This window comes from Gopherus evgoodei, chromosome 14 (genome assembly GCF_007399415.2).
Source record: "Gopherus evgoodei ecotype Sinaloan lineage chromosome 14, rGopEvg1_v1.p, whole genome shotgun sequence".
In the NCBI taxonomy this organism is placed as follows: domain Eukaryota; kingdom Metazoa; phylum Chordata; order Testudines; family Testudinidae; genus Gopherus; species Gopherus evgoodei.
In genome coordinates, this window is record NC_044335.1 from 17,960,689 (window position 1) to 17,975,742 (window position 15,054).

Genomic DNA, 15,054 nt, shown 5'->3' on the forward strand with positions numbered 1-15,054 from the left:
AGGAAATAAAAGACACTTTAGCCAAAAAATATGTTAGCTACTGAATTAAGATTCTATTCCCTTCAGTCTGAATCTATTTGATTTCTTATCAGAGATTTTCTTTGGTAAACTGTCTGTTGAAACAACTCTGAACTCAGATGACTATGCTTTCCTTCTCTGAGCTCAGAGCAGGAGTTTAGAATTTCAACGCCCTTTCAGTTGCATCTGGCATGTCAACCAGTACCTGGTCCTGTAGGACCACAGGAAATCCTCTCTCTCAGCCTCTCTTATTTCCGCAAAGATAGAATGGGCTCTTCTCCCTGGAGAGCTTACTATAAAGTTATAGAAAAACCTCAAACAGAAAGAAACTGAAGTCTGTTTTCACAGTCCTGTTTCAGACTCTGGGACTAAATCTTGCATACTTTACATAAATAATCCCACTGAAATTAATGGGCCCATATCTGCTCCAACCAAAGGCCAATGAACTCATTCATATATTGTGAACTGGTGCTCACTTGGTAGCTGTGGTGCTATATTGCCAGCAACTTTTTCCCCCCTTTATATTAACACACACAAGAAAGCCATAATAATGCATCTTCCTTAACAGACTGCAACTTTCTATAAAGAGAGTAAAAATGTTTTTAAGTTTTGACCCAGGCAAGTGTCTATGCTGACAGACACTAACATAATTCACATATTAAGGAGGGAGACAAATTAACTGAGGGCAAGGATTATTGTGTCAGAAATAAGAAAAAAAAGACATTTCTCCCCACTCCACTTTCATGCAACACTATAAAGAACCTTTGAGAACACTGCATTTCTGCTCTAAATTGTCAGATCACTTATCAGGCATGAGTTCCATTCACAGGAATATTATTTCCTTAATTTAGTGAAGAGACAGTAAGTGGAATAGCAACTGACTAAACCACAATACTTTGGAAACAAGTACTAGCTGGGATTTTACCTGAAACAAGACAAAGTGAGGGCAAAGCCAAGAGGTGCCGAGTGCTATGATTTACTGTTCCAAAAACCCATCTTCTCTGCAAACTTCCTCTATCACAAAACCCACTGTGAGGGCAATGGAAGGGGTTTTTCTATCCATGTAGTAAATCCTCCTCCTTGAAAGGTGGTAACTTGGTTGACAGAAGAATTCTTCCATTAATCTAGCCGTACTTACACCAGGGTTTAAATTGGGTTAACTACGTCCCTTGGGAGCATGACATTTTTCACACCACTGAGCAAAGTAGCTAGGTGACCTAAATTTTAGGTGTAACCCCAGGCCCTAGTTGCCGATATCTGTACATAGAAAGGCACAATACCATACACATTGAGGTAATGGCTGTCTCATGATCTGGTATCGCCATTCTCTCAACCCCAACTTCTCTTAAGATTGTAAGTAACCACAGTTACTTTAGCAGCAGAGCTCTTGTACCCACTTATTGGCAGTGAGCAGGAAAGAGATGGAGGAAGAAAGGAGTTAACAGATAGACGTCCACATATGTTTAAAGTAATTAGGCCTAGTATGTTTTCCAAATCACCACTACTCCTTCACCATCCATTCCAAGTTTCTAAATCCCTGCTTTTACTACAGTGCCCAGAGTATTACACAGATGTAAAGACTGCTCCTCCTTCCTCCAAACACCTCAGCTCATTTTCACTCCTTTTTAATGCATCCTAACTCCTCTCTTCCCTTTCAACTGTAGCCTGTAATCAGGCATAGAGTTAAATTAGAACAAGGACTAAGTGCACACAAGTATTTTGCAGCAAAGCTGGTGTCTTCCACAGGTACAGTGCTGGGAAGCGAACCCAGCTTACATCCAGGGAGGAGTGCCTGAGTTTCCTTCCTTTGGTTGTACTAACCAGTGAGTGTATAGCATGCACAATGAAGAGGGGGAGAGAGGGGAAAAGCACGCAACCCAACAGTGAGAGGGAGAAACTCAGTGCCACAGACTTCTGCAGCAAAGACCCCACCTATGTGGTAAGGCTTCCTCCTGTTATCACCCAGCTGCCTCCGAAATACTGCCGTGCAAATCACCTCCTGTGCTCCTCTACCCATCATACCGCAGTAAACCCAGATCACGTGCCCGAGGGACAGAAGAGCGAGAGATGCCCGTAAGTGAGGGCAGAGGCTGCCCCCTTATCCCCTCCCTGCAGCGATCAGAGGACGGCGGCTGCTCCCTTGCACCCACCCAGCCTGTGCAAGAGGGGGCGGGGAGACTACCCCCTTCGCGCTCCCCGAGCGCCTGCCGAAGAGGGGATAAGAGGCGACACTGCCACCCTCAGTCGCTACTGTTAAGTCGAGGAGCCGGGGTACGCTGCCCGCCAGGCCCTACCGCCAAGGGGGCTCGCTCAGGGCCCCGGAGAAGAGACTGAAGCGGCACCCACCCTCCCTCAAACTAACTCGCTACCCGCCACAGATTGACAGCAGCGCAGACCAATCAGCGCGAACCTTTCCCTACTACTATGGTCTAAGAACCAACGCTGGCGGGTGCAAGCGCTGAAGGCGGGCCCAGGTGGGCCCAGCACGTTCAGCTGCGCCTCCCGCTGGGCCACGGGCCCAGAGCCCATCCCCAGTCCGGAATAAACAGGGAACCCCCCCATGTCAGCAGCGAAGGGGACCCGGCCTACGAGCCTCGCCCGCAGGGGCCCTCGCGCTGCGCGCGCGGCTGATGCTCACCTGGAGGGTCTCCCCGGCGGCGGCAGCAGCTCCGAGAGCTCCGGCTCCGCTTCACATTCAAACCACGGTGAGAGGGCGCGACGGCGGCGGCGGCGACGCACTGATCGCATCACGCTACGCGCGCGGCGGTGAGCCAATCAGCAAAGCCTTAGCGCCTCCGGCTTGGGCCAATCGCCGACATCTTCGCTCCTTGGACCGCTAGGCCAATCGCCAGCCTCCTCCCACAATCCCTCCGGCGCGGCGGGGCGTGTGGCTGTGAGGGGTCCAGGTCTGGGTCAGCTCTGCCCCACCCCCCGGCGCGGCTAGGCAGCCGCCGGTCCTCATCCCCACCCTCCAAGCAGGCGAGCGGCGCTACAGGGGCCTTGACGGTTTGCTTCTCTTCAGAGTTCCCGTTCCTCAGCTTTTCTCTGCGACCCCCAAGGGCTGGACATGTACATTAGCCCCTCCCCCCACCTGTGAGAGTCTCACCTACTTACATGACACCCCCGCCAGAGCGTTAAGCCATTGCTACTACTCCTTCCAGGGCAGGGGGGCCAGTGCAACGGCCCCCTCCCGCAACGCATTTAGTCCCCAGCTTCAGGAATCAAGGCTGCCCCCTCACATCTCCGCTGAGCAGCAAGCCAGCCAGAGCTCATCTACAACCTAAATTTCTTCTATCAGGTTCAGGAATAACTGGCACGGCCTGTTCTTTTGTGGCCAAGTGACTAAAGATTGCATGGAATTACATGCTTCTGAAGTGGGTATTCACCCACGAAAGCTTAGACTCCAATACATCTTTTAGTCTTAAAGGTGCCACAGGACTCGTTGCTTTTTATGGAACTTACAAGCACCTGTAAATAAAAAAAGGAAACTGACAGCATAAGCTTCCCACTTCTGTTCAACAAGGCCATTTGGTCAAACCTGACACTGTAAGTAGTAGGGTGGATGAGGGAATCTCTTTTATTGGACCAACTTCTGTTGGTGGCAGAGACAAGTATTTACATTTACACAGAGTTGGGGAGGGAGAGGAGAAGCAGCTTACTCAGGGCTTAGCTACACTCAAAGCCCCAAAGCGCTCCCACGGCAGCGTTTTGAAGTGCAAGTGTAGTCGCAGCGCCAGCGCTGGCAGAGAGGTCTCCCAGCACTGCAGGTACTCCACCTCCCCATGGGAGGTGTTTTTTTTCCACACCCCTGAGCAAGGAAGTTGCAGCGCTGTAAAGCACCAGTGTAGCCAAGGCCTTAGGAATTTTAGCTCTCAAACTCATCTTTTGAAAGTGGGTACAGGTTTCCTTTGCAGAGAACTGAGGTCAGATGGAGTAATTGCATTGTGAAATATGTTCACCCACAGCTGATGCAATGTTTTTGTCTTATTTTCCTGTGTGAGTTTGAGAGCATAGTGATTGATTTTTCACACACAGCTTCTATGGAGGGCATTTAGTGTACTGGAGGAAGAACACCCACATGCTGTGATAGGCATATGTATAAGAGCCCTGCATCCAAAGCAGCACAGAAGATACCCCCTAGTGACACTGAAGTAACAGACTCCTGATCACCTTTCCTCAGTCCCTGTCCCAACTCTTCTCTTGGAACTGCCTAGCAAAAGCAGGGCTCGTATGGGAACCTTTGCGAAAAAGAAATTAGTTCTAAACCCTAATCATAAAACTGGATGCTATAGAAATCAGATTACACAAAGGGTTCACATATAGACCATTCTAGTAGCTTTACAGCAGTATTAAGGAATGCTAGAAGAAACTAATAGCAGACAGTACTATTTTAACCTGTAACATTTTTCGGGAATTTTGTCAAACTAAGATGGTCATTCAGTGCACTTCTCACGTTACTGATTCCACAGACTACTAGGCCAAACACATTAATGTACTATTTTGTGTCCTCAGATTAATTGTGTATATTAATGTTCTCCCACTTGCACTAAAAACTCTGATCCCAGGCAAAATGTTTAAGATGAGATGCAGACCCATGGCACCATGGCAGTTTGTGTTATACCCATTGTGGATATTCTATTTCTCAACTCCCATTTGTATGCAATAATTGTTACCCTGTGGTTGCTATTACACCTTTAGGTCTCATTTTCCTTGAGGGAGAGGTGTTTTTCTTGGCTCTCCAATTGTGGCCCACACAAAAGATCAGTCTGTCAGCTAGTGGCAAAATAAGAAGTCAACAGAAAACTAGACTAGTCCTAGAGACCAGACTGGCCATAATCTAACGCTAATAAGGAAATTCACACTCAGCCAAGTCACATCAAACTAAGCCTCAAGGTTCCACCTCAGCTGACATTGTGCAAGCTAGGCACCATCTGTCCAATTTGGACAGATTATAAAATGTTATGGCCTGAATATGTTGCAAATTAATGTAGTAGGAAGAGTTTAAGACTATTGTAGAGGTTTTACTATAATTGCAGTAGTACTAAAAAGCAGAGAAAGGTCTATACTACACCCCAATTTAAAAACCCATACATCTATCACCAGATAACCCACGACTTCTATTCTCACTTCCTACAGTAGAAGAGATAGTTGTAGTTTATAGTTGTGCCCAAAAAATATTTTAAATCCATAAACATCAGATGAGCATCAATGAGGATTAAGTCAATTTATTGACTTAAACTTAGCTGAACACACAGTGCTCATGCAGGAGCCTGCTAGTCAGAGGGAGCTTTCATAATATATTATTCTGCCTACGCAGGCACTCCTAGTTTCTGAAAAGCTACTATTCAGATGAGTAGTAGTGGCAGTTAAAAATGATTATTGTGGAAATCAAAGTGATAATATTCTGATTCCTGAATTACCTGTTCTCAACCCTTCTCTTCTCCCTCTTCCCCCAAAAAGTAGTAAGAACACTAACACATACTCTAACCTGGAAAAGGACTCTTCTAATCATGGAAGCATACATAAGAACTTGTACTTCATTGCTCATAGAAGAATTATAAGGAATTCACTATAATGGAATGGAATTCTCCTGCCAGTGACCCCCACATCCCCTACATTTAAAAAAACAGATATGAATAATAGTGGACAATTCCCTCTGTTCTTTGTAAGTTGTCACGGATAGAGAACTTCCTCATTGAAACTGCCTCAATTTAAAGTTAGCACAATTTTTCCTACATATATCATTACATTCATGTTTAAGCAAATCACTTAGGTTAACAAGACTGCATAGGCAACTTTATGCGGACAGCCAAGATGTATCTGCCTTCTCTGAAAATTTGTCAAGTGTTTTGCTTTGTTTTTTAAAAAGCGCATTACCACTATTTCTATTTGTTACCATACACCAAAAGCTTTGTTGTTCAGTAGTTTGAAAACAAGAGTGGTTTCATCTCACAAACTGGATATACCACAAAATAGTTTCACATAAGTTTTAATTACTACATTAAAAACCACTTCACCTTTTTAAAACTTTATTGATTTACCACCTGATTAAAGCATGGATTATAACAGTATCATACACAATATTTTTATGTAGAAAACTTTACATAGTTTTTATTATATAATTATTTTCTGCTATTCTCTCAAAAATGTATACATCCATTGGGCAAGGAACTCTTCTCATTAAATTACTGATATTAAATGCACTTAATATGGAGATCTTCAAGAAAAAGTAACTAGTTACTAAACTTAGGCATTTTACATACATAAAACATACATTGTGCACAGAAAGTACATGTTGTTTGAAGTAGCAGAAGTGATTGAACAAAATTTAAAGAGAGTTTAAGTGAGCTGTACCTTAGAAAGCTTGTAAATTTACTGCAGGCCAAGGACAGAATATTCCTTTTAAAACATTCATCAATATAGCACTACAATGTTAGATTTTTTAAGCTAGAAGAGTTGTACTAGAATCTTGTTGTGTCTGCATTTTAGAAGTTACAGAAATAAGTGAAATCATATAGGGAGAAAAAAAAACAAGGTTCAATATAATATTTTACTTGCACCATAACAAGCAATAGAAACACCAAGATGAGGGTAATTTTGAGGGTTTATCCTAAGCAGCACATTAACAACCCTCCCACTGTCCACCACCTTCAAAGGGTTCCAGTAAAAAAAAAAAAAAAAGTAAAATCATAAACATGCAGGTACTCCACATTAATATCATTAAATTATAAGACTACCTGTCATTTGTTGCATAACATTTAAAATACATCTGAATACAACTGTGTACTACACACAGAGGCCTAGATCCTTATCAGCATATGCTAACATGGACCCCTGTGTGGAGTCTCACTGAAGCCAGTGAGACTCCACACAGACAGTGGGAGTTTGTGACAGCAAACCCTGGTTCAGGATCAGAGCCAGAAGGTAATTACTTTTGGAGTTTTGACTGAGCACTCTTAGCTTTGTTATTATGATGTCCATGGGTTACGGCCTTTCCAAAAGGTACAGAGAAGCAAACAGCTGGTGTAAAATTAAGGGCTTCAGACATTTACTAATGCACCATTCTCTATACAATCAACTTTCAGAAACCTCTGAGACAGGAATAAGGCTGTTACAGTCTCTCCTCACCGCATATACTACATGGTAAAGCTAGAATGTTTCACATGTCATGTATGATCAAATATCAATTTTTAGCAGTTTTTAAATGGCATATAGACCAGTCAAATCCTTTCATAAGGAATCAGTCTAAGGAAATAGTCACTCAAACCTCAAGCTGTGTTAAAAGGCTCTCCGACATTGATAAAGGCTCTTAATTGCATTATCTTGAGTATCCATACATGTATAAAGACAATTTATTAAATCCACTTCTATACTATTTTATATTGAAAGAAAACCCAAAATGCCATTGTTGTGAAAGAATTTGGAGAAAAAAAATAAAAAGCCCAAAGCTCATCGTTTAGATTTTATGACAGTTGTATTGCTTACATGCTGCCTAGCAGGGATAGAAAGCATGCAACCTGAAAGGTGATGTTTTAACAGGAGACAGGACTAAAGTCATATACTGTACATTCATTAACAATGAGAGTGATGTTCAAACATGAGAAATAAAATCTAATAGTCCTATTTCTTTTCTTACTGTAGTTGATGAAACAATACAGTAGAAGGGAATAAGTGACTGCTACACTTTACACGGCCACATAAAGGACATATACAGATTTCAAATGTAGCAAGTTAGTTAAATGCAATTACTTATTTTTCAGTCTTTATTCATGGTAAAATATAGCCATATATTCTTTTCTACTGAAAGAATTTATATATTTCTTCTAGTGTATACTTAAAGTAAAAACCCATTTACTTTTCTTTGGTATTAAAATTAAAAAGACAAAATAAGGTAAGTGAAAACCTTAGAGCACTACTGGCCAAAACAAACTACATCATTATAAAGTAAGAGCACCATTCTGACTCTGAAGAAACTCACAAAAAATGAATCCCCATCGAATCCAAAGATTGGATTTTCCAATGCTATATTAAACTTTGATTGCATTAGCAGGAAAAACCTCTATTTACAAAGCAAAAGGATAAGTACTAAAGACACAAATGTTTTATTTCATTCAATTAACACTTATATAGTTCTTGTATGCAAATATGGGTAGCACAAACAGTGCTTGATAACACTTCTCCCACTTGCATCCTTAATACATTAAAGAAGGTGGTGACTTTCCTCCCACCCTTTCACATGGATCCTATACTGTCTTCAGAGTTACGGTTTTAAGTCACTTGCAAATACGGATAATCCTATGGATAGGTTCTGTTCTGTTCAACTTCAGTTAAAACTGAAACTGCATCAGAGGAATCATTGTAACAAGAACACTATGGTCTGGCCTTTCCAAAAAAAAAAGGAAGTCACTAGGGCTAATAAAATTGCAATGTTAAATCACAAGTTTGCTTCTTGGTTGCCTCCAATAAATAGGAATGTATTGGAAGGTGTGTTATAGTGTGTGCTGAAGCTAAAAAAAAAAAATTAACTAAAGCGGTCCTGGCGGGAACTAGATTTTATTTCCCCAAGCCATACTGACAGAATTTGAAAGTTGAGGCATTAAAATAACCAACACTCAGAAATTGGCAGTAAAAACAGATATGTCCTGATATGTACTAAAGAGATTACTTCTGGCTAAACAGACATCTTTGCTATGAAATATATATTCAAAATGGAAGAGGTTGACAAACCAATATTATTTTTACTTAATCTGTTCAGTGCACACTTTAAAGAAAATCAAATAAATAACCCTATTCTTGCATTTTACCATCTCATCTAGATAATCAGGCAAAATATAAAACGCAATGAAGAATTTAAAAAGCTTTCCAATTCCTAATAACTTGAGATTTTTCTGAGTTCATTTGAGAGTATGTGTTACTATGTATTCCTGACACAACTAAACCTTCCATGAAAGCTGATCTTGGAAGGGTAAACACTGCTACTAAAGTGTTTTAAAATGGCTTACTACATAACCTGCAGGAGGAAAGCCTTTCCCCCAACTGGTGTATCTACAGCCACTGTACAACAAACTAAAAATACACACTAACTCTTCTAGTCATGTGCACACAGAAAAAAAATCCAGCATGATATTTTGGTGGCCACTAGCCATTGCAATATATTTTATTATTAACATATGTGCTAACATCACAAGCCTATACAACCATATTCAGTATTTCCAAGGGGAATAATTTCCATTGATGAATCATTTCCAGCAGATTTACGGGAATAAGCTGGAAGGTACAAGACCAAACAATTGAAGTAACTGATCTGCGGAAACAGAATTAATTGTAAGAATGACTAGCACTGAAGCAGACTTTACATCCGTGTTAACTCTGTAGGCAACAACTTAAATACAAATCACTGAACTGCTGACAGCAATATTTTTGTAGGGTGGGCAGAACAAAAATGTTTTTCCAAAAATGGCACCTCGATCCGGATGATCTGCTACTCTCTTGGGTTACAGAGAGGTACCAAATGACTTTTGTCCCTCCTCTTGAATCCATTCCTTGAATGTAGCATGACTAAAACTTTGTGAATAAGCAGCAATGGCCAGTCTTACTTGGGGCTACCATGAAGGCGAACGGGTCCCAGTTGTCCGTAACGGCTCCTGTGGTATCCAGATTTTGAACACTACACCTATACGCAGGAAGAACTTCCGTAACACAGCTCGGAGCTCAGGAATCAGGTCAAACTGCATGATTTCACAGAGGTACGGGTAATAAGTTGAAGCATGTGCTTTAAACTTTTGTGGAAAAAGAATAAAATGACTTAATACAAGACAACAAAAAAAAAGTTACTCCCATTACCTAGAATGTTACAACAGTAAAACTCAGGAGTTGGCATTGTTTTTCCCAATGAAGAGAAGAAACTGTCATCAAATGCTCATGCCACCACTAAAGCCAATTTCTGAACTCTGTAAAGCAGCAATATGATATTTCAGACAATGTGACAGTGCACTAGTTCAATGCCGGGAATTTCCTATTTTGATAACTATGCATAGTTAAGTAAAATATTTTACAGTAAGATAAAAGGTTTAGTAAGTTGACTTTATATTTATTTCTGACTATCAACACACTAATGTGGCAGCCAAAACTGGACCACTTGTAACCTTCCCTGGGTGACCTATGCTGTATTGAGTACCAATAGCCCCATATTACTTCGCCAGTTTACACTAACCTTCCTCTGCATGGTCAACATCCTAGGGGACGCAGGAAATCCAGGAGACTTACATTTATAGCTACAAATTTCCTCCACAATTGGCAAGTTAAATTATATGGAACTAATGCAACATACGAAATTTAAACCAAGTATTCTCATAACCTTACATTATTCATTTGTTTGCAAATCACCATGAATATCTATATTGGTATGTAAATAATATTTCTCCACCATATCTTTATGAATAAGTATATTTCATTGACAGTTCCCTTTGTGCACTATGGAGCACTGGCAAACTAAATTTAAAAAAATCCTACATTCAAAGAAAATTTACAAGTTAGCTACTAAAAATACTGAAAAACAAAAAGAATTCATAACACAGATTCCTTTTAGCAGTAGTGAAGATCAGAGAAAGTATATTTGAATGCAAGTACAAATGATTTCCAGGTCTATCTTACCTTTTCATCACTGATTTTAAGTGTTTTTGTTAAAAGCAACAATAGGAGATTGGTCCAGGCCTCTCTGTGGCTTTCTGAATTTACTGTTATAAAATAGGCCAGTGCTTCACTGCACACACTAAGAAAAAATTACATACATTAGTGCAGATAAAGGTACAGCAAACAAAACAAATTAAGTTTATATATGTGTCTGCCATCTATAACAGCAGTATTGTGTTTAAATGCAAGCTGCACTTTGAGCTTTTTCCCCCCCCCGCATTTGTATATCATGTTTTTAATAGAGTTTGTTAACTTTAAACAAGTACACTGTTATGTCTCTATAGGTTTTCATTTATTGAAACTGTTACTGATAACCAATCGGCATTGAGACTTGCATTAAAACTGATGGTTCTCTACTGGCAGGATGGGAAAAGGATTTTCCCCTCAACATCCCTCCCTCCATACTGACATTTTTTAAAATACATTAAAATAGTGATCATTAAAGAGATATCAGTTTGATAACCCCATGAAGAGAAATCCTTTCCTGAGCCTCAGAAAAGGTAAAGCAGTGCAAGATTCCCCCTCCAAACCTTTTGTGGACAGAAGGGGAGTTTTTGGCCCCTTTGGAAGACTGCCAACAAGAGGCATAATCAGTGCTATTTATTGTGGTGATTTCTGCTATGTTGACTAGAAATTGATAGAGACCGCCTGTTACACACACTGATTGAAGAAAGCAACTATAAGCCAATAGGTAATGGTAACCAGACTGCTGCTAGCCTCAGCTAGATTTGAACTGGCAATCTATAAGTTCTCCCCACACAGACTCAATATGAATCCTCTGAGCCTCCAGTCAGCAGCAAGTCATCTTTGGGGTAAGGATGAAGTTGATATCTTTATTACCTCTTGTTGCCCAAAGTTCAAATTGTGATGCAACAAATGCCTGAAAAAGTTCATCAGGAATTGGGCTATATGGCACTTGGCTCACACCCTTCCATTCCCACAATGGGAAGGGCTATCTGGCCACATAGTATCCATTCTGAATGGACTGACTTCTGGTTGCCAAAGCCCCTTTATTAGAGTACCCCCTTTTCTATCCCTAATCAATTTATGAATAGCAACATGATTAATACTGCACTAGCACCCAGAAGTCCCAATCAGGATCAGGGCCCCACTGTGCTAGGTGCTGGAAAAACAGTACAAGACAGTCCCCCCCAAAGAGTCTTCTTGAAACCCAAGATTCATTAGGTAAAATACCATTCTTACTTTAGGAGTCGCTGTTGTATAGCATCCCAGGAATCTCTGCGACTTTCATCAACATACATTCGAAAGAGGATTCTCAAGCAACAAGCCAAGCTGCTGGTCTCTTGTTTTAAAAGATTGGGTTTTGATTTACCCTTGAACCCTAGAAATGAATTCCAATTTGATACATTCATACATCTTTGCATATAGTTTAGAAACAGTAAAAAGTATAATTAAAACTTCAAGATACCAGCTAGGCAGACCAACTATTGTAGTGCTGCCTAAATCATTTTAAGGGATAACTTAATTACACAGAAATGTTTAAAACTATTAATCCTGCAGGCTTTTGACATGACATCTGAGGGGAGCACTGTCAGGGTTTGTCATGGAGCCTTAGGTGGTGTGCCAAGTCACTCATCGAGAGGTTTAGATTTGTAAACTACATAGGTTTGGATTTGCCTCTAAAATCCCTGTGTATTTTATTATTCAAGCCACATATGGTCCCACAAAACTCAGTTCAGCACACACAACTCTCCTTACATATTTTCTACGGTGTTTTATTCAAAAAAGATCATACACACCCCGAACTCAGAAGCAAGAGCCTTCCAAAACTGCTTGAGCTAACTTTTTTTTTTCTTTTTTTCTTTTTAATAGCTCCCCAAGTTGGTACAGAATTACCACCAAGTAGCAGCATTGGTCAAAGATACTGCCACAAGGCCGCTCAGGTGATTAGAGATAAGCAGGAATCCCAGAAGTGCATTTGCCATGGAAAAAGGCAGAATTTGCGTTTTTACAGAGAATCTTCCATTTTTACATTTTGTGAAAAAATAAAAACATATACAGTAGAACCCCATTTATCTGAGCCTCCACTATCCGGCTCTCTGTATTAACCAAACTGAAGCTGACAGACCAAGCCCGACTGCCACCCAGAGCTGAAGCTCTCCAGATTATCCAAATTTTTGATTATCCGATCTAACCTCAGTCCCAATTAGATCAGATAATTGGGGTTCCACTGAACCTATGTATATTGTGGTTAGGAAAACTGAAGTTCAGAGTTTCATTTTAAACATGGAAAAATGCAGCTTTTTATACCTTTGTATCAGATAAATTATTTTTTTTTTAAATCATGGAAAACTGGGATCTCTGGTGATGGAATCCAGTTTTCTTGCACGGAAGTGGTCCATTTCTCCCAGGCCAACTCCCCTATCATCAATAACAACCCCCTACTCCCCCCGCCCCCAGTTATATTGACAAAACTGAATTACATAAAATCCAATGTTTCCCATCATGTTTCTATTTTATTGTAAATGAAGTAGGTCTTTTGATCAATATTTCAATTCTGTAATTAAAGGAATCAGAAAAGTGACAAGTCTAATATAGAGCAGTTAAGTAGCACTATGTGATTATAAACTTTTGCTGTATAGTACTTGGAAAAAGTCACTTTTGCTGTAGGAATATGTTGTACATTAGGGTAAATATTAAAAAACCCACAAGCAAGAAAGCTCAAAACCATTACTCAGTAACATGCTCACCAGCTCTCCATAGGACAGTTCGCTGCTCATAATTTGAGTTAAAGGCTTTTGAAAATGAATGAGATTCTTGCAAACAATCCAGTAACTTAAAAAGATGTTGTGAAGTTATGTACTTATACATTCCTTGCTCTTCTGTGTCAATGTGGATATCTGCATCCAGTGTGTCTCTCTACACAGAAAATCAAGTTATTAGTGGTGGTTAATGGAGAAGGGGACCAAAAAAGCCTCAGTTGTGTTACACGGTGAAGTACCTAAATTCAGTTGTGTTACACGGTGAAGTACCTAAATCCAGAATAATTCCATTGTCATGGAAATTTACTCAAGAGTACCAGAGCAAAGTTTGGCCCACAATATCTACACATCTGTTTCCATCAGACCCGTGGGTTTGGAGAATGTTAGGGCTGTGTTCCAGTGCTGTCCTGTGATTTAGTGCTTTCCTTCCTACTAGTGTATTTCCAAAAATATGTGATGTAATTTATTTTAGCAATTAGCATATTAGATCAAAAAAGAATACAACCTCTATTTCAAGGCACAGAGAGGTCCTGTTGAGTGATACAAAGCACATGCATATCCACAGAGGCTGATTCACTGCCTCTGCAGAGTTCTGAAGACTGTCAGACAAGTTAACTAGTCAGACATATAGTTCCACATGTTGAAGCAGATGCTGCACAACGTAAGAGTTCATCTTTTTTGCCTTAATTAGAAGTTGCATTAATAAAATTTTATTCTCTATATTTGTAAGATGTGCAACCATTACATAAGCCTCTGGACATAACACATTAATAAGAGACCTGCCAACTGTCAGGAAGCAGACAATCCCAAAATATCAGCTTCACCTCTACCGCCAAGCAATATAATACAGGAGTTAACAAACCCCTGATCCAAACCCCTAACCCAGCCCTTTACTGGAACAAGCAGGTGGGCTTTGCACAGTGCCCTCAAGATAGGGTATTTGGACCTGAAATATGGAGTTTCAGAGTTAAGGATTTGTCACTGAAGACAGCCTGCTATCAGCCTCAGAAGTTAAGCCTTGCTAAACAACAAATAACTTCTCCCCTGAACAGAGCATGCATTCTAAAAGAGATGCCCCTTTCAGAAAGTACAGTGCACACAGTCTGTTCAGAAAGGGGAAGTTGATACAGGAAGTTACATTCTATTGAACCCATTTTTAAATTATTATTACAGTCTTCATGGTTGGAAGGTCTTCCACAAACTGTAAAGCACTACAAAAAGTGCTAATTATTACTATGATAGTAAGATGCAAAGGAAAAAAAAAAGATTATGACCTTCAGAATCTAAGATAAGTTACCTGGGCTGCAGCCATGTGCTCAGCATCCTCCTTCTTGCTAGTTGCTGGGTAGAATACTATGTTGTCAATGGTCTGTATCAATTCCAGCTGCACCACACATTTAATAAGGAGGCCAGCAAACAGTTTCTGGTCTAATAGAATAGAGGAATTCTGGTTTTCAGTCTAGTTTTAGATGCAACTTATGATAAAGTATGTTAAAACTAGAAGACTGAAACTCGTATTTCTACCAGCATCTCCATACCCAGTTATTTTGTGTGTTATCTTTGAAGTATAGTACCATATTGCATAGTCAAACATTTTCTCAAATTATAGTCATGGTAGAAA

The 15,054-nt window shown here is 40.3% G+C and overlaps 1 protein-coding gene across 2 annotated transcripts in view; it reads right to left on the reverse strand.

Moving 5' to 3' along the window:
- Positions 1–6,030: 6,030 nt before the first annotated feature.
- LOC115634936 (brefeldin A-inhibited guanine nucleotide-exchange protein 2) overlaps positions 6,031–15,054 on the reverse strand; it is a 56,436-nt gene continuing 47,412 nt past the window's right edge. For both annotated transcript variants that reach the window (XM_030532992.1, XM_030532993.1), the window contains 5 exons: positions 14,731–14,861; positions 13,422–13,590; positions 11,914–12,052; positions 10,672–10,789; positions 6,031–9,797 (listed from right to left, as the gene is read on the reverse strand). In XM_030532992.1, coding sequence (XP_030388852.1) covers positions 9,621–9,797; positions 10,672–10,789; positions 11,914–12,052; positions 13,422–13,590; positions 14,731–14,861 — 734 coding nt within the window. In that variant the 3' untranslated portion in view covers positions 6,031–9,620. The remainder of the gene's footprint in view (positions 9,798–10,671; positions 10,790–11,913; positions 12,053–13,421; positions 13,591–14,730; positions 14,862–15,054) is intronic.